The sequence below is a fragment of the Neodiprion virginianus genome, chromosome 6 (assembly GCF_021901495.1).
Source record: "Neodiprion virginianus isolate iyNeoVirg1 chromosome 6, iyNeoVirg1.1, whole genome shotgun sequence".
Taxonomy (NCBI): Eukaryota; Metazoa; Arthropoda; class Insecta; order Hymenoptera; family Diprionidae; genus Neodiprion; species Neodiprion virginianus.
In genome coordinates this window covers 12,278,776-12,297,108 of record NC_060882.1, presented here as the reverse complement: position 1 = coordinate 12,297,108, position 18,333 = coordinate 12,278,776, and the positions used below count along the sequence as shown (strand labels likewise).

The 18,333-nt window shown below is 42.9% G+C and overlaps 1 protein-coding gene across 4 annotated transcripts in view; it reads right to left on the bottom strand.

Annotated features, from left to right (window-relative positions):
• Positions 1 to 18,333, bottom strand: part of LOC124307480 (dipeptidase 1-like) — a 1,861,010-nt gene that overhangs the window by 1,529,722 nt on the left and 312,955 nt on the right. For all 4 annotated transcript variants that reach the window (XM_046769153.1, XM_046769154.1, XM_046769155.1 and 1 more), the window contains exon 3: positions 16,893 to 17,210. In XM_046769153.1, the coding sequence (XP_046625109.1) occupies positions 16,893 to 17,210 (318 nt within the window). The remainder of the gene's footprint in view (positions 1 to 16,892; positions 17,211 to 18,333) is intronic.

Sequence of the window (18,333 nt, the reverse complement as noted above, 5' to 3'; positions counted from 1 at the left end):
GCGAAAGTACAGAGATGTTCGATTGATCACCGGATGGGATGGACGGTACAGTGTTAGAGCTGCCATAGCCAAACCTAATTTTCCCAGCTGCACCGTTACCGACAAAGATATAATTATCGTCGAAATGAGTAAGACGAAAGTCAAGTTGAATGAACCATTGTATGCAGGTTTCTCTATCCTGGATCTGTCTTAAACATATGACTACGATTTTCATTATCATTATATTGAACGGAAATTTGGTAACCGGGCAAAATTAATGTATACGGATACCGACAGTTTGATTAACAACTTCACCGTTCCCGACATATACGAACATATGAAGGAGGACTTGCATAAATTCGATACGTCTGATCATCCGCTTGATAACGCTTATGGTATGCCTCTAGCGAACAAAAAAGTTCTCGGCTCAATGAAAGATAAGAATAACGGGAAAATAATGTTGGAATTTGTAGGATTTAGAACAAAATTGTACGCATTCCAAGTCGTGGGAGATGAGAAAAACAATAAACGTGCCTAAGGTGTCAAATGGTCAGCGTTGAGGAGAATAACTTTCAACGATTATTTGAAATGTGTTTCAAACCGTGAAAATTTGTGTACAAATCAGCATTTGATATTGAGTCGAAAGCACGAGGTATACACCATAGAACAGCAGAAAGTGGCACTGAGCTGGAATGACTACAAGCGGATCGTGTTTCAAAACATAACCAACACGCTTCCGTGGGTCTATAAGCCTGCAGCTTAGCTTTGTAATTACCGTATCGTAATGTATGTAGGACTTAATTTATAACTGTACCATGATATATAAGATATTATTATGTAGGATAGTGAATAAGAACGCTCCAAAGTATAAAAAATTGTACAACTATGCATATCACTGTCGATTGTCTGAAAAATAAAGATGCATACTTGTTATGTGTCGGGTATAAAATAAAGAGGCACACACATCTTTATAAAAATTCATTCATTCAATGTTACATGTCCGATTCGTTTATCCAACTGCTGTCTGTATTGTCGAAACCTAACCATTCAACATATATTATTCTTCCACGCTTCTTGAGCACCTTCTTCACTAGATAGATATCCGGATGTTCAACCTTGAGGAGCTCTTGTTCGTAGGAACCACCAGCGATGGGTTGATCTCAGTAGTCTTTGAGCTTGTACGTCACAGGATGAGTATTTTCCACTCGACTTATCGTGAATATTTCAGTCGTCCAATTGGAAGTGTAACTTTTCTCGAAGGCATTTTTGAATTTGCTGATTTGAACTTTTTCGCTGGATTTGAACTTTACCGACTTGGTAGGTATCGCTCAAAGCCCTCGGTACGCCTGACGTAATAACAGCCTCTCGTTTGCAACGGTGATATCTAACGGTTTCATTCTTTAGGTACGGTGTTTGGCGTTGTTGTAAGCCGAAACCGAATCAGATAAGATAATCAGATAGGCTCGGTGGCGCTATAGTATTTTCTGTGAGCATTTGTTGCGAGAAGGATATTTCTGTAATTCTCCTTGTCGTTGTGGGTAACGTAAGCGCTGTTCGACATCTTTTTAAACAGCAGCTTCAGCAGTCCCTGAGTTTTCGAAAGGAGCGTACCGCCTATGCGAACGGAATCGCGCTCGAAGCTTATCGGTGAGTCACCAACCATCAGCCCGGCAGTAGGAAGACTCGGTACCCCGTACACGGTATCCAACTCGTGCTGTCTTTGTTTATCGTTCAACATCTCAAGATATTCATTTTCTGATCCCACCGACGATGCCGTAACAGGTTGATCCTCTTTCTCTGCGGTTGCAAAAGAATCTTCTGCTTCCATTTCATTCTTCGGCTTATCCTTCGTTTCAGTTTTGAGTTCCTCCTTCACCTCTTCCTTGACAGGTTTCGTGCCTCGGGGAACATTGACTGATTCCTGCAGCGGGGTTACCACAGGTTTGGAGACATCCTTCATTGTTTCCTGCAACGACTCTTTTCCCGTCTTGAGGATTCTGTGCTTACGATGAATCGCATCACTCGCGATACGATGCAAGGCTTCTTTTTCCTTACGAATTTCCTGCATGTTGAGACAACTAGTTCTGGAAAGCTACTGTTTTGTCGTCTTCGAAGATCGTGTATCTTATTCTCTTGTCACGTTCATAAAATTGTCAAATCCCTTCCTATACCGACCATTATCAAACTCTCTATCCTTGTCGATCACTACGAACCCAAATTTGTCACCATTTCAGCATGCCGTACACAAGGCTTTGAACTCTACGTACGACATATCGGTGTTTACATGATCGTTGTACACATGTCTCAGATTCATCTCGTCTTGCTTGAATAAGACCAGCAAGTTTGTGTTGTCGCGCACGAGATGCTTACGGATTCGAGCGTACGTCTGACAAAGGTGGAAACAGTCTACATCGCGATGTCTACCCATACAAATGTACGCGCGTATGTTATCCTGCTTCTCGCATGCTACGTCATCGAATACCGTGATCGAGTTAGGTTGCGCCTCGTTCTGTGCAATGACGTGCTTGTGCTCGTTCAAGGGGAACTCAACACCGTCGACATTTTGGAGCACTTGACTCAGAAACTTGTATTTCGGTTGATCAAGAGATTTTGAATGAACGTACAGGTTTTCGAATCTCAAACCGTTTGAATGCGTTATAAACGCGAAAAATGCGTTGCTTTTGCCACAGTGAGATGATCCGCAGAATACCGCACGTATACTACTCGGCAACAATTCGCCATGACGTTTTTTCCGTTTTGTACTCTGCTACTTAAATTTGTCAAAATTCATCACGGGCAGCTTGGTCGATAGTATTTCGAACCTTATCTCGAACGTGACTGGCTGGATTTTCTACAAATGCATCGTTTATAACAACTTACTCTTCGTCGCAGAGCGGACATGATTGTGCACACACGTGATCGTAAGCGATCGTCAAAAAAGCGATCAAGTGGGAAAGGTTTGGTAAATAGCATTATCAACAAACTTCCGATCGAGTTACATGTTCCCGGTTACCAACACTGCGTTCCTGGTACGAAAATGACGAAAAGACTCGCGAGAGGCGATTCCGGTATCAATCCTCTCGATGCAGCGTGTAAGGAACACGATATAGCGTACTCGAAAAATCGTGAGAACCTTGAAGCTAGAAGCATTGCGGATAAAATATCAGCCGAAAAAGCCTGGAAAGGGGTTCTCGCAAAGGACGCAAATTTGGGTGAGAAGGCAGCCGCTTGGGCTGTAGCTAACACGATAAAGGTGAAAACAAAGTTAGGCATGGGGTGTCGAAAACCAATAAACGTCTCCTTGAACAAAATCATACGAGCGGCAAAACAGTCTGTAATTTGGAGCTACGACGCATTAACGGGCATTAACTCTGCACTCGAAGGTGCTCGAGAAGCTGTGAAAAGAGAACGCGGTGAACATAATGTCCGATCACCGCGCGATCTACCAGAACCCTTAAAAGTTGGTGGATTTATACCTTTTCTCATACCTATTTTTGTCGGTCTCGGCACTACAGGTGCGTTAGCGGGGGCTGCTGCGGGTATGGCAAAGGCTGTAAGCGATGCGAGCGCAGCTAAACGAGAATTGGAGGAAAGCAAATGGCATAACAAAACGATGGAAGCGATCACCTTAGGTAAAGGTCTCCATCTCATACCTTATCAAAAGGGTTTCGGTCTTCATCTTTCAAAAAACTAAGGGTGAAGCTACCACGCCGATCGTTGACCAACTGGGATTTGCTGAAGTATGCGAAAATCATGAAAATTCCATACTTCCGGGGTGTCTTTATGCGCAACGAAATGCTCAAAACTGGACCGCGTAAAAACGAGACAGCTGTACTCAATCTCGACGATACAGATTGTCCTGGGACACACTGTGTTGCATATGAGAAACGCGGCAACGATGTAGTTTATTTCGACAGTTTCGGTCATCTTCAACCTCCGTTAGACCTCGTGAAATATCTCGGTGCTGGTAGCGTCAAGTACAACGATGAAAGGTATCAGGATTACGGTTCATTCGATTGCGGACACTTGTGTCTGAAATTTCTAAGCGATGAGCTATATAGGCATGACATGTAAAGTAAGAACGTAAGTGCAGCACTTGCTGCCATGGATGATTCGTTTACATTAATGATATCGGGAACGTCTTCGATTCTCGGAGCGCAATATTTTTCTCCGATCGAACTTGCTCTAAATAAAAATTATGTTCTCGGTCTCGTTGAACTGTGAACCTTCAATTCCATTCCCAACGTTGCTGTCTGTCACGATAAAATATACGTAGCCGATAAGGTAGTCACTAAATTCACTGGAAGCTACGAAATTGAGGATATTGAGAAGTATGTTCAAGAAGCGTTTAAAAATACCAACATTGAAATCAGTATAAAGCACATCAATACGTTATGCAGCGAAATCAAATGTAACCATATCGTAAATTTGGAACCTGACGATTCTATTGGTCAGCTTCTCGGATTTACACCGCGTGTATTGAAAGCTGATCAAACTCACCATTCAGATATGCCTGAGCTATTCTCAAGGTTAACGCGTTGCGAGTCGAATGCAGCATTACAACGGGCGCCTACGTCACCAGCGCAAAGTGCATACTATTCACGAATTTTTCCCTATCGTTTTACCGGGATAAAAGATCGTGGAAGTGCCGTCGCACGTCGTTTACCTTCCAATCGCCGTCAAGACCATAGATCACGTACAGCTTCGGTTTGTCCATCAAGACGGAGATATGGTTAATTTTCGCGGAGAAGTTATTACTGTGAGTCTGCACATCAAATCGCAATCTAAGATGGGTATTGTATTCAACAGATTGTCGAAAAAGAATTATATTAGTCAGTCAGCATGTCCTGATCAAGTCAGTCATCGATCGATTCCCGAACCGCTAACACGTCGAAACGTGGAGTTCCTGATAGCTTTGGGTCTAAAGCTGACACCTTTTGGAAAAGGAATTTCCGACAAATAAAACTCCGATTTTGCTGTTTCGTTGTCTGCTACGTACCATGTAGGAGGAAATCTTCAGCATTCAAACACCTATCCTCTTCAACGAATCAATCGCCCACCAAGAAATACACGCACACAAACCGTACGCATCGTCAACTTTCAACAATAGCAACGAGATTCAAATCACCGTTCAGCATCAGGATTTATGCGTATTACCGAGCAAGAGTTCGCTGCATATCTCTGGAAAATTTCTCAAATCGGACGGCACTGCAGCAGCGATCACAACTTTAGTCAATAACGCCATTCGCCATTTGTTTGAAGATATACGGTACGAACTAAACGCTTGTGACGGGTTTTGAGTCCGCACTAATACTGTGGAAGGGGGGGGAACAATTAGAGATGGGGCGAGAAAGTCGGGGCCGATAGGATAGGTAAAACTTGGTGTGTATATTTGTGAAGGGGGGGGTACATGTGTTGCGATCGGGGGGGTGAGTCTACTTAAACTACGAAAGGTACAAAAGAGTTGTAGACTTTAACGGGGGCTGATCACGCCTCAGCCCTTAGCGTCACTTAATCCTAACTTATAGATACGCGCGCGGAGGGGGGGGGGTGTGTAGGGTGACGGGGAGTGTGAGGTAGGAAGGGTCGATATTGCGGGGGGGGGGGGGGGTGGTGTAGTGTGACGGGGAGTGTGAGGTAGAAAGGGTTGGTATTGCGAGGGGAGGAGCAGATCGGCTGTAGAATGCAGGCTAACCTGGTGTCGTCGGCGTGTGCGGGTAATGGTGTACGTGTAACTGTGTGAGTGTCGGTGTCTCTCTCGTTTTCTTTCTCTCTCGCTCTCTCTCTCTCTCTCTCTCTCTCTCTCTCTCTCTCGCCCTCTTCGCTTCTCAGGGATTTCTGTCCTTTTTACTTGTTGCTGCTTCGCAGGCCGTGGTCGTACTGCTCGCTGGCGCTCGGCTCAGCCGAGCGTCGGTGGGCTTCGGTTGCCTTCGGGTGTTTCCCGATGGGACGGGACTCACCCGTTCGGCTCTTCCCCGCGGGTTTGGGGTTTGTTGTGACTTGCACTCTAGGTGCAACGTCACAACTCCCCCCTCCCCACGCGGGGCGAGACCTAAAGGGTGAGCCGGCTTCGGTGGCGGGTTTTGTGGTAATTTTGTCTGTGTTTTCTGTGGTCGTCTGCTTCGATCTGTCGGGGTTAGGGGATGTGGGTCGGGTTGTATTTGCGGGGTGTGCGTTGGGTGTGGGGTTGTTGGTTGTCTTATATCTACTTATTCTATTCTTATATTATTTTGTACTAACTCGGGTGTTTTTCTTAATCTATTTGTACTTCAATTTTTGGTTTTGGTTCGGTGGTTATCGTCGGTGTGGGTCTTGGTGAGTTTTTGTGTTGTTCCTTGTTCCTTGTGGCTCGTGGTTGCTTCTCCTCTTTTTTTTTTGGGTTGTGTTCTGTTTCTTTGGCCTCCGTCTGTCGTTGTTGGTCCGTCGGTTTGGTGTTGTAAGTGTATTTAGTGTTTTCCGTTTTGTCCTTTTTTTTTTTTTTGTATCGTATTGCGTCCCGTGTGGTGTGTGTGGTTTGTTGGGGTGTTTGTGTATGTTCGTCTGTGTCGGTGAGTGAGGTGGTGTCGGTGTTATTGTCTGTGTCGTCGTCCGTCGTTTGTGTCTGTGGCGTGGTTGTGTGTGTTGTTTCGATGTGTATAACTGTCTCTGCGGTGGAGGTGGTGGAGTCTGTGTCGGTGTCGGTGTCTGGTGTGTTTGAGGGTTGTGTTTTGTGTGGTGCTGTTTGATGTGTGGTGTGTGGTTGGTGTGTAGAGGTGCTGGCTTCTGTCTCGTCTGTGTTTGTATGTTGTTGTCGTCGGTCTCGTCAGTCGCAGTGTCATCAGGGCCGGTATTCTTGGTTGTGTGTTTTCCATGTTGTCTTTCTGTGGGGTGAATACACATGTTAGTTTATTTTCAAGATGTGTTATCGAGCGTGGTTCTTTTATTGCTTATTTGATTATGTATATAATTTTAGGTCTTCTATGTGACATTTTCCTATATTTTTACCGCTTTCTGTTGTCAACTCGTATATTGTGGGTGATATTTTCTTAGTGATTATGTATGGGCCTATGAATTTTTTACTTAGCTTTGCTGCCGTTCTTTCTGGCCCGGATGAGAGTGTATGGTTCTTTTTCAGTACTCTGTCTCCTTCCTTGAATTGAATGTCTCGTCTTCGTAGGTTGTAGTAGTGTGCTTGTTTTTCGTTTGCTTCTATTAAGTGCCTCTGTACTTCGTCACTAAGTGTTTGTAGTCGTCTCAGGTGATCTGTCCATCTGTCTGTGTCTTGTAATTCTATTTCGTCGTCGTTCTCTAATTGATTTCTTAGACATTGTGTAGGATTTAATTCCCTTCCTAGGTTCAAAAAGGCTGGTGTGTGTTTAGTTGATGTGTGTGTACATGTATTGATTGCGAATTGTAAGTCTTGTAAGTGTATGTCCCATTCTGTGTGGTCGTTGTTTACGTAGGCTTGGATCATTGTTTTAGCGGTTCTGTTGACTCGTTCTACGGGGTTGGCTTGTGCGTGGTATGGGGGGATTGTTGCGTGTCTTATATTGAATTTTTGTGTCAGTTCGCGTATGAGTTTGTTTATCTATGGTGTGCCGTTATCTGTTAGTAGTATGCGTGGTGTACCCCATCGTGATATTACGTGTGAGTGGAATGTCTGTTCTACTGTTTTTGCGTTTGCTTTGCGTATCGGTATAATTTCCACCCATTTGGTGTATAGGTCTTCGAAAACTATGATGTATTGGTTTTTTTGCTTTGATAGTGGGAGTGGGCCCATGATGTCTGAGGCTACTACTGTCCACGGTTCTTCAATTATTCTAGTACCCATTAGCCCTGCTGGTCGCGCTTGTATTGTTTTGATTCTTTGGCATGTGTCACATTTTTTTATGTAGTTTACTGTGTCTCTGTACATCCCTGGCCAATAATATTCTTTGGCTACTCTTTGGTATGTCTTTTCGATCCCTAAGTGGCCTGCTTGTGTTACGTCGGGATTTTCGTGTAGTATGTGTGTTATTTTGTCTTTGGGTATTGCTAGTTTCCATGGGTTTGTGTCTGGTAGGAGGTTTGAGTGTAGGGGGTTAGGGCGGTGGAAGTATAGTTGATTGTTTCTGATTCGCCATGATTCGTTTTTATCTGGGCGTGTTTGTACTTGTGTTTTCTTGTATGTGTACCATTTGTCTATCGTGTCTTCTATTGTTTCTATGTGTTCCTCGTCTTCGTGTCGTCTTGAAAGTGCGCCTGGTACGTCGTGCATTGTACCTTTTCGGTGTGTAGTGTCAAAGTCGTATTCTAATAGTTCTAGTGCCCATCGTGCAAGTCGGCCTGTGGGGTTTTTTAATTCTCTAAGCCACTTCAGTGCGTGGTGATCTGTAATGACTTTAAAATGGTATCCTTCCACGTATGGTCTGAATTTTTTTATGGACCAGAGTACCGCCAAACATTCTCTCTCAGTGGTGGAGTATTTACGTTCAGCCTCGCTTAGCGCACGGCTAGCGTATGCTATGACATGCTCTTCGTCATCGAGAGATTGTGTTAGTACGGCACCTATCCCTGTTTCGCTAGCGTCTGTTTGTAGTGTGAATGTTTGTGTGTAGTCTGGGCATGCGAGTGTGGGTGGTGATGTGAGTGCGTGTTTGATTGTGTTCATTGCGTTTTCTTGTTCTTCTCCCCAGTGCCATTTCTGGTCTTTTTTCAGTAGTCGTGTTAGTGGTTCTGTAATGTGTGCGAAGTTAGGTATAAAGCGTCTGTACCATGATGCCATGCCAATTAGTCTCCGTAATTGTTTTATTGTTTTTGGGCTTGGGAAGCTTTCTATGGGTTGTGTTTTGTCGGGGTCTATGTGTAGTCCGTGTCTGTATACTATGTATCCGAGATATTTTACTTGTGCGCATCCGAATTCGCACTTCTCTGGGTTTATTGTTAGTCCCGCGTCTGTAATTCTTTTGAGTATTTGTTCTAGTCTTTGTAAGTGTTCGTCAAATGTTTGTGTTACTATTATTATGTCGTCTAAGTATGCGAATGCATATGGTTCGCATTCTGGGCCTATGAGTCTGTCTAGTAGTCTTTGGAATGTCGCCGGTGCGCCTGTCAGTCCGTATGGCATTCTTTTGAATTGAAATAAGCCCATTCCCGGGACTGTAAAGGCTGTTATGTGTTTGCTGTCTTCGTCGAGTGGTATTTGGAAGTATGCTTGGCTTAAGTCGATTTTTGATATGTACTGTGCTGTCCGTAGTTTGTCTAATATGGCTGTCATGTATGGTAGTGGGTATGCGTCTTTTTTTGATACTGAGTTTACTTTTCTGAAGTCTAAACAGAAGCGATATGTGTTATTTGGCTTTTTTATCATGACAATTGGGCTCGACCATTCACTTTCTGATGGTTCTATCACGTCTTCTCTCAGCACTTTGTGTATTTCTGTGTGGATGGCTTCTCTAATTTTTGGTGATACCATATAATATCTTTGTTTTATGGGTGCGTGTCCTTGTGTGTCTATTTTGTGTTTGATTAGGTGTGTTGGGCCGAGTTGGCCTGGTAGTGTTGAGATTTTCTGCTGTATTGTCGTCTGTAGTTGTGTGTGTTGTGATTGTGTGAGTTCTTGTATTCCTGCGCATATCTGTGGTTCGGTTTCTTTGTCGGTTTGTGTGTCGTCTGTTGTTTGTGCGTTTGTGGGTATGATTTTTTGATTAGTGATTTGTGTGTTCTGTGGGTTGTCTTTTGGGGGGGGGTGTTTTCTGGTGGTGTCTTTGTGCTGGGTAGTGTTGGTGTTAGTGGTTTTTGTTTTATGGTTGTTTTTTGTGTGTTTTCGTGTCTTTCTGTTGTTTTCGGGTTCGTTTGTTGTTTCGTTGCTTCTAATTTTTCTGCTGCTTTTGCTTGTTTTGTGTGTGTTTGTGTTGATTGGTGTCGTATTTTTCGTGTTTGATGTATTTGTATGTATTCTTTGAGTGGTGTTGCTAGTTCTTGTGGTCTGGCTTGCATGTGGTAGTGTGTCTGTGGGTCGTCTATGAGTGACCATGTGTTTTTTCCATAATTTATTTGTATTCCAAATCTCATTAAGCCGCTGTTTCCAATGATACATTGCGAGCCTAAGTTTGGTATGAATCCGAAATTAATTTCTTTTGTTATGTTGCCGAGGCGTATTGGGAGTGTTACTGCTCCTTCTATCGTCACCTGTGTTCCGTTTCCCATTGTAGCTGTTCTGTCGGGTGTGTCGTCTATTGGTGTGTCTGTGTTGTGTAGTATTTGTATTACTTCTGCGCCTAGGTATGAGTGTGTCGCGCCTGTGTCTATTAATGCGTTTAATTCGTGACCGTGTATTTCGATTCTGTTGTGAAATCTACTTTCCGTTCTGTTGTTATCTGTTGTAGGTGCTACTGTCTCGGGTGTGTTCGTGTTGTTTGTGGGGCTGCCCTCCACCCTTGCTGGGTCAACCCTTACTCGTTTCCCTGGTTCTGTACCTGTGTGCATTGCCATCTGAAGTGTCCGGGTTGCAAACCGGGGTGTTTGTGTTTGTTGCGGAGTGTAGTGTGGTGAGTTATACGTGATTGCGGGGTATCGAGTCTGTTGCATTTTTTGGTTTGTTTGGTTTCGTCGTATGTTGTCTGTAAGTGCCGGTGGTATATTTGGTGTTGCGAGTAATGCTGGGCGGGGTTGTGTTTGTGCGTACTTGTATGGGATGTATTGTGTGTGGTGTGTTTGGTGTGTGTAGGTTTGTCGTGGGTGTGTGTAGTTATTTAATATTGTTTGTCTTGTGTTTTCCCATCCGATGTTTGCTTCCCATTCTTTCGCGGCTATTTCCAGTTGGTCGAAGTTCGCGAAGTCGTATGGTTTTATGTATGCCTTGTATTCTATTTTCATGTTTCTGTATGCCAAGTCTAATTGTGTTTGTGGGTGGTATGGTGGTTTTAGTTGTGATAGTAGTGTTCTAAATTGTATTAGGAATTGTGTAATTTTTTGTTTTGGTCCTTGTACGTAGTTTTTGATTTTTTGTTCCAGTCTGTCCCTATGTAGTATGTCTTGAAATGCGTGTGTAATGTCTCTTTCGAATTCTTCCAGTGTTCGCCATTTGCCTCTATTTAATCTGTACCAGTTTTTTGCGTCACCTTCGAGTATCGGGCTGAGGTTGTTGATTAATTGTGTATGGTGTATTTCATAACCCGTTTGGTAGTCGCGGAGATTTTGTAAAAATTCGTCTATGTCTTCGTTTGTGTTCCCTGAGTATTTTATGTTCCATGTTTGTATTGTTTTCATTGCCATTGCTGGCTGGTTCTAGTATGTACTATTCGGGTTTGGTGTGTGGTTTAGGTGTGTCGTGTTTTGGTCGTTTGTGGGGTGTATTGACTGTGTGCTGTATATGTGTGGGTCTTCGTATTCGAGGTCTATCAGGTTTTGTATAAGTCGTGTGTTACGTGTGTTGGTGGTTGAAAATGTGTCTGTTCCCGTGAAGTGTCGGTTCGTTTGACTGGTTGTTACCGTGTTAGTTTGCGTGTGTGTAGGTGTTGGGATTGTATTGTATGTTTGTGTGGGATTTGTTGGTTCTGGGCTTTCTTGATGTTGGATTTGTGTACTATGTAAGTTGTGTGTATTCTTTATGATAGCTGCATCGATTATATTTATTGCGTTTGGTGAATTTATCGTGTGTCGTCTACTTATTTCCTGTGTTTGGGTCGGCGTTTGTTGGTCTCGTGTCGCGCGCGGCTCGCTCTGTGTCGAGTTGTTTTGGTTGCGTTCGGGTGTGTGTATGTCCATGTGTTCGCGCGCTAGGCCTTGCGGTTCTCTGTGTCCTTGGTCTGCCATTATGTGTATCGTGTTTGGTAGTGTGTGTGTTCAACTGTCTTTATTCGAATTTTCGTGACTGTGTAGCTTTGTTTCGTGAGCCTATGTGTACTTTGTTAGCGTTTATTCTTATGTTTTGTCTCTTGATTGTTCGGATTTGGGGTAAAAATGTGGGTAATTTACGTTGGGCGCCAATTTGTGACGGGTTTTGAGTCCGCACTAATACTGTGGAAGGGGGGGGAACAATTAGAGACGAGGCGAGAAAGTCGGGGCCGATAGGATAGGTAAAACTTGGTGTGTATATTTGTGAAGGGGGGGGTACATGTGTTGCGATCGGGGGGGTGAGTCGACTTTAACTACGAAAGGTACAAAAGGGTTGTAGACTTTAACGGGGGCTGATCACGCCTCAGCCCTTAGCGTCACTTAATCCTAACTTATAGATACGCGCGCGGAGGGGGGGGTGTGTAGGGTGACGGGGAGTGTGAGGTAGGAAGAGTTGGTATTGCGAGGGGAGGAGCAGATCGGCTGTAGAATGCAGGCTAACCTGGTGTCGTCGGCGTGTGCGGGTAATGGTGTACGTGTAGCTGTGTGAGTGTCGGTGTCTCTCTCGTTTTCTTTCTCTCTCGCTCTCTCTCTCTCTCTCTCTCTCTTTCGCCCTCTTCGCTTCTCGGGGATTTCTGTCCTTTTTACTTGTTGCTGCTTCGCAGGCCGTGGTTGTACTGCTCGCTGGCGCTCGGCTCAGCCGAGCGTCGGTGGGCTTCGGTTACCTTCGGGTGTTTCCCGATGGGACGGGACTCACCCGTTCGGCTATTCCCCGCGGGTTTGGGGTTTGTTGTGACTTGCACTCTAGGTGCAACGTCACACGCTGTAGAGATTGGATAAATGTAAAAACGTTGGTCTGATCAGCCTGCTGAAAAGTTTTGCTTCGCGCAACCCTGGTCAAAGTTGGCTTATGGAAAATGCTGGATGGCTCGATGTTCAGGAAACGAAAAAATTAACTGATGCCGATGGCAACTTTGACGTAGTTATTCCCTTGAGCATGATATTGGGCTTCGCTGAAGACTATCGCAAGATCATCGTTAACGCGAAACACGAGCTGATTCTTACAAGATCAAAAAGTGATTTGAATGTCATCGTTCGAAATCAAGACGAAGACTTTAGAATCGAGATCGATCAGGTGGAATGGTTAGTACCCTGTGTGAAGCTCACGGATCAACGAAAAATCGCACTGTTGAATTTCATTGAAAAAGATACCCCAGTCTCCATGAGCTTCCGCAGTTGGGAGTTTTACGAACATTCTTTGCTACCGGCAACCACGAAACACGTTTGGATTGTGAAAACGTCCACCCGCTTGGAAATACCGCGATTTGTCATGCTCGGTTTTCAAACGAATTGAAAAAACAAAGCCGGCAAAAATGCCAGTCATCTTGATCACTGTAACATTACTGACGTCAAGCTCTTTTTGAATTCCGAGTATTATCCGTACGGTAACCTGAACTCGGACATGAGCCACAATCGCTTTGTATTACTGTACGAGATGTACGCAAACTTTCAAGCCACTTATTACGGCAAGAACTCGAGCCTCTGTTGACGAAGAGCGAATTTCTACAGTACGAACCTTTGATTTTCATCGACTGTTCGAAACAAGACGAGGCGCTGAAATCTAGACCTGTAGATATTCGTATCGAATTCGAGGCTAAACATCACTTTCCTACTGGTACATCTGCCTACTGCTTGATTTTACATGATCGTCTAATTGAATATAACCCGCTGAGTGGTGGGGTGAGGAAATTGGTATAAAAACCTTGAAGGTTGTGACAATCGATTCAGTATTTTTCACGATGGAGCTCATAGTTGACGTACAAGGATTCAGAAGACCGGGTCCCGGTTTTCCACCGAAAGAGTTGGCAGTTGTGTCACTCGACGAAGATACCAACCCGTCAATTTTTCTCTTCAAACCACCGTACGATTGGAATTATGTACTCGCTCCATTCAAAAGCGAAAATTCATGGCTGTCACGGAATTATCATGGACTATCCTGAGAAGGTGGTGATTTACCTTTCGAAAAGCTTGACTTTACCATCGAATGTATGTCGCAGCGTAATGCTTCAAAAGTTTACGTAAAAGGTTTGGAAAAGAAAAGTTGGCTGTAGAAAATTCTGGGTGAACAAGTTGAAGTCGTTGATTTCATGGATTTGGGTTGTCCATCGTTGCAGAAATAGAATAAAATGCCGGATATGAATTCAAACTGTACGCATCATGCTATATTACGTCCAAACTGTGCAGCTCAAAACGTGTTGTCACTGCGAAATCTTTTACTCAAACACAAAAGACAATCGGTATCTACTCGAACAATTATTTATTCCTATTGTTTGAAGCATGAGTACGATACCATTCAGCAAGAAACATGTGATTAAACTCATATATCAGCATTATGAATTACATGTGAAACTGTAATCTTAAGTTATTTTTTTCAATAAAATATTTTGCATCGTCAATATCAACCGTTAATTCAGAACCTCTGTCCTACTAGTTGAGAGTTTATTTCAGAACCTTCTAGAATTCAACGTCGCACCTCAATCCGTTGTCAGTAAGCCGCTCGCCGTGAAATCGAAACTCGTCGAACTCGTTGTTCGTCAGTCTAAGTTTCCGAGAATCTTTCAGGGTCAAAGAAGCTCTTTCTCACGGTCCCGGACCGCTCGCTGTCAAGTCGAAACTTGTCGAACGCATTGTTTGTCAGCCTCCATTCGTTCAGGGTCGAAGCAGCCGCATACAAATTTCAGAACCTTCCAGAATTCAACGTCGCACCGCAATCTGTTGTTGGCAGGCTGCTCACCGTCAAGTAGAAGCTCGTCGCACGATTCCGAGAAATGTTTATCTGAAATTCGTTCAAGGCCAGCGCGGGTCTTTCAGAATTCAACGTCGCACCGAAATCATTTGACCGCATGTCGCTCAACGTCGAGTCAAAACACGTCGAACGAATTGTTTGTCAGTCTAGATTCGTTCAAAACCGTAAGAATCTTCTCGAACTTCCTGGAAGCTCTTAAAATCTGACACATACCAGGATTCTCGATCGAACGTCTGAGGATCCACGGGGTCTGCTCGAATTCCTGAGGATTTACGGAGTGCGCTCGGTAATGCAGTTATCGATCCCGCTCGATGACATGATTTTCTTCACCGACAAAGAGCACAATTTATCCTACAAGGGGTAATACCACGGCAATTTCAGGCATGTTCTACCAACGATCATGGTCATTTGGAGGATTTTTTACCAACGATCATGGTCATTTGGGAGATTTTCTTACCGACGAGCGGTCGGCAGAGCACGTTTCATCTCACGAGAGTGGGGGTAACCTTCAAGGGTTTGCGTCTGGGATGCACGGATAAGCGGATTGGTCGGCGAATAGGCGTCTTGGTCGGTAAAGAAGGTGTTTCTATCCAGAACTCTCCTTGTTATACTACTCTTGTATCAGTTCTGCTTTATTTAGTTCGTAAACCCATGCCACGTTCACTTCTTTGTCGCTACCTGACGTATTTCCACTAATGAGTTGGATTTAACATTTCAATGTTGTGTGTTTTGCACACGTAATTGTACCTTACTACAATTAGTTGACCAAGATGCCCCTTTCTGCAGTCGCACTTCCACACGCTTAATTGAATTTTTTTCTCAATTACGTGAATTAGTTACCCTTTTCTGCAACTTAATTTTAAACAAATCACTGTCACTCATACACAGGATTTTATTGAAAACTCGCTCGACGTATAAAATGCGCGTTTTAAGAGTTCCTGACCTGACTCTCACTACGCACGTGGGTCGTTTTTAAATTACCCCGTCGCCAAAATTGTGGTGTATTTGCACACAATAAATAAAACACTTGGTTGAACTGTGAACTATAAACAATATTTATTCATTATTGCATTGGATGGTAATGGATTACAGAACAATACTTATTACAGTTGTCGCACGTAACCGACACGCACCGAGTCTGTAGACCGAGTGTTTTCCCGAGCTGCCGGTGTGCGAGCGCTATGGTCTCACCTTTGAACTACACTCACACAGGCATGCATACTTGTCACATACTCGTATACCTCACAATATAACTCCGGTGATTCTGTATCGATATAGACGAATTTGAAATCTTCTGAAGGTATATGAAATACCGCGAATTCCAAAAAAAATCCCGAAATTAGGGCCCGCTTGAATTACTCAGAGAATGATATATTAAATTACCGTGTGATGTGAATTTTTGATCTCGACCTGCTTGGGTGATTTGACATGGAATCAGCCACGGCAAGAGAATTGAACTTGACAGTTAATCAAGATAAATCCGCACACGAAACGGAGAAAACGTGGGGAAAGAGATCATAAACTGTTTACAAACAAAGAAATCTTTATTTCTAGAATTGGGGGTAGCGTTTTTCATTTTATGGAAAAATACCCTATCAGGTTTTCAATATGTAGTTATCTGAACGAATCTTCTCGAGCTAGCATTTCATTGAAAGCTTGCACATTAATTAGAAACCTTCCTCTCAAATAATTAATTGAACAACTTCGACCACGTACCTTAGACCCACAAGAAAACACAACCGTGTCGAACTTCTCCTATTGACTTGATTTAAAACCAGATACAGGGAAGAGATAACAGAACAGATTCTTAAGTAATATAGAACTGATGTATTAAACCAAACAGGATCAAAGTCATAGAATTATCAAGAATCTCAGAGCTTCTAGAACGTAGTAACATTTACGTGATTGTGATGAGTGAATCATCCGATAAATTTTCTAATTTAAATCGTGTCACTCAGAACTTGAAGAAGGCTGTGTGAATGAATGTGTATTAATTTCAAATATTGTTAAGAATCAGTATTCTCACAAAGTGATAATTGCTATGATTAGAAACTAACTGTTAGAAATTGGTCAACTTCACCAGAAGATCTGAGAAGCTCATCAGCAGATTTTTCAGATCGAAATATATAAGAATACCTAAGCCCAATGTATAACCAAATGACGCCACAAATCGGAACAATCTTGCACTGTTCCTTTCAGAATCTCACAAGCATATGCGTTCCATCCAAATAAAATGGGAGACGAGGACTAATTCTCAGGTTAAATGTCATAATGTATTTGTTTGCAAAATGTATCCATTTGTCTATCTCACCTGATAGTCCATGTAGTTTCCATACCCCATATGATTACAAGTGCAGGGGCAACCTTCTACATGTCTCTGCATATTCGATTCAACTTCTTCACCGCAAACTCCTTTGGTCGTTGCCGACGTCGTATCCTTTATACAGTTTGCTGTCGTGCGATACATCCCAGGATCAGTTTGTCCGATATAGCTGCCCAATGTGTCTTCATATCCAACTCTGCTGGGACAACGGGAGTCAGAGGCACAGCCGATTTGTGATTGTGGTCGGATTGAAAGGTCTTCGGAACCCATTCGTGATTGGGAATAGTGAAAGGTTGAAGTCATATCCTGTAATAGATGTTGATATGAAAATTTTGGGATTGCATCATTGCATTTGATTGTAATGTGATCAGTGATAAGTGTACCATGAAAACATGTTAATGTGAGTATGCCTTATAATTGTATCAAAAAAATTTTCCTGAAACTTTGTCATGGTACTCGACGCAGTCGTTACATCCCGACGTAATTTTTTCAGAACTCTATTTTATTTAAACTAGCTAACCCGGCGAACTTTGTTCCGCCTTAGAATAAATGAGCAGATTTTAGATTTTATTGAGTTCAACTTTTTATTAGGATAATAAATATAAATAAAAAAAATCAAGTATTTTAATGATTATTTTTTGGCCAGGTATTTTGGTGCATAGGTTGCACTCTTCAGTGAAGCACCTTGTGATAGACAACATTTTTTGTTTTATTATCAGGCGCAAGAACAAATAACGCTGATGGTCTTCCGAGCCGTGAACATGCCACATATAATTGACCATGGGAGAAACATGGATTTTCTAGATTCAGACCACAAACTTTTTTTATCGGCACAATAAGCTAATAGAAACTCGAAACAAACACATTAACCGGTCAACTTCAAAACTTCTAATTGTCAAATTTTCAATCATACTTAAGCATAGATAACATTACGTTGAGCTATCAGTTGCGTTTTGTTATACCATTTTTAACAAATGACCGGCTAGACTGATGTTTTGACTGATAAATTGTTCATTTTTCTGTTTGTTGCGTCTTGTTATACCACGTTTTATGTCACGTCCCACGGAAACGGGATAAAAAGTATCCTATGTCCGTCTCCTGGTTCTAAGCTACCTTGCCACCAATTTTCAGCCAAATCGGTTCAGCCGTTCTTGAGTTATAAATAGTGTAACTGTTTACCAGTTGTCGCTAGTGTTCCGACTGAGCCGCATGGAAGGGTTCGCTCCTGAATCAGAGACGAGACTTGTAGTGGTTTATGTTTTACTATATACCTCATCATTTATTTGTTCATTATCAAGCAATAAGTTGAAAATCAAAAAAACTGCTTCACCGAATAATTTTTGAGTCGCGTTTGATTTATTGTTCAGAATTTATTCACTCTGAATAACAATTTGTATGTATGTTGTGTAGATTGAGCCAGCGGAGTGAC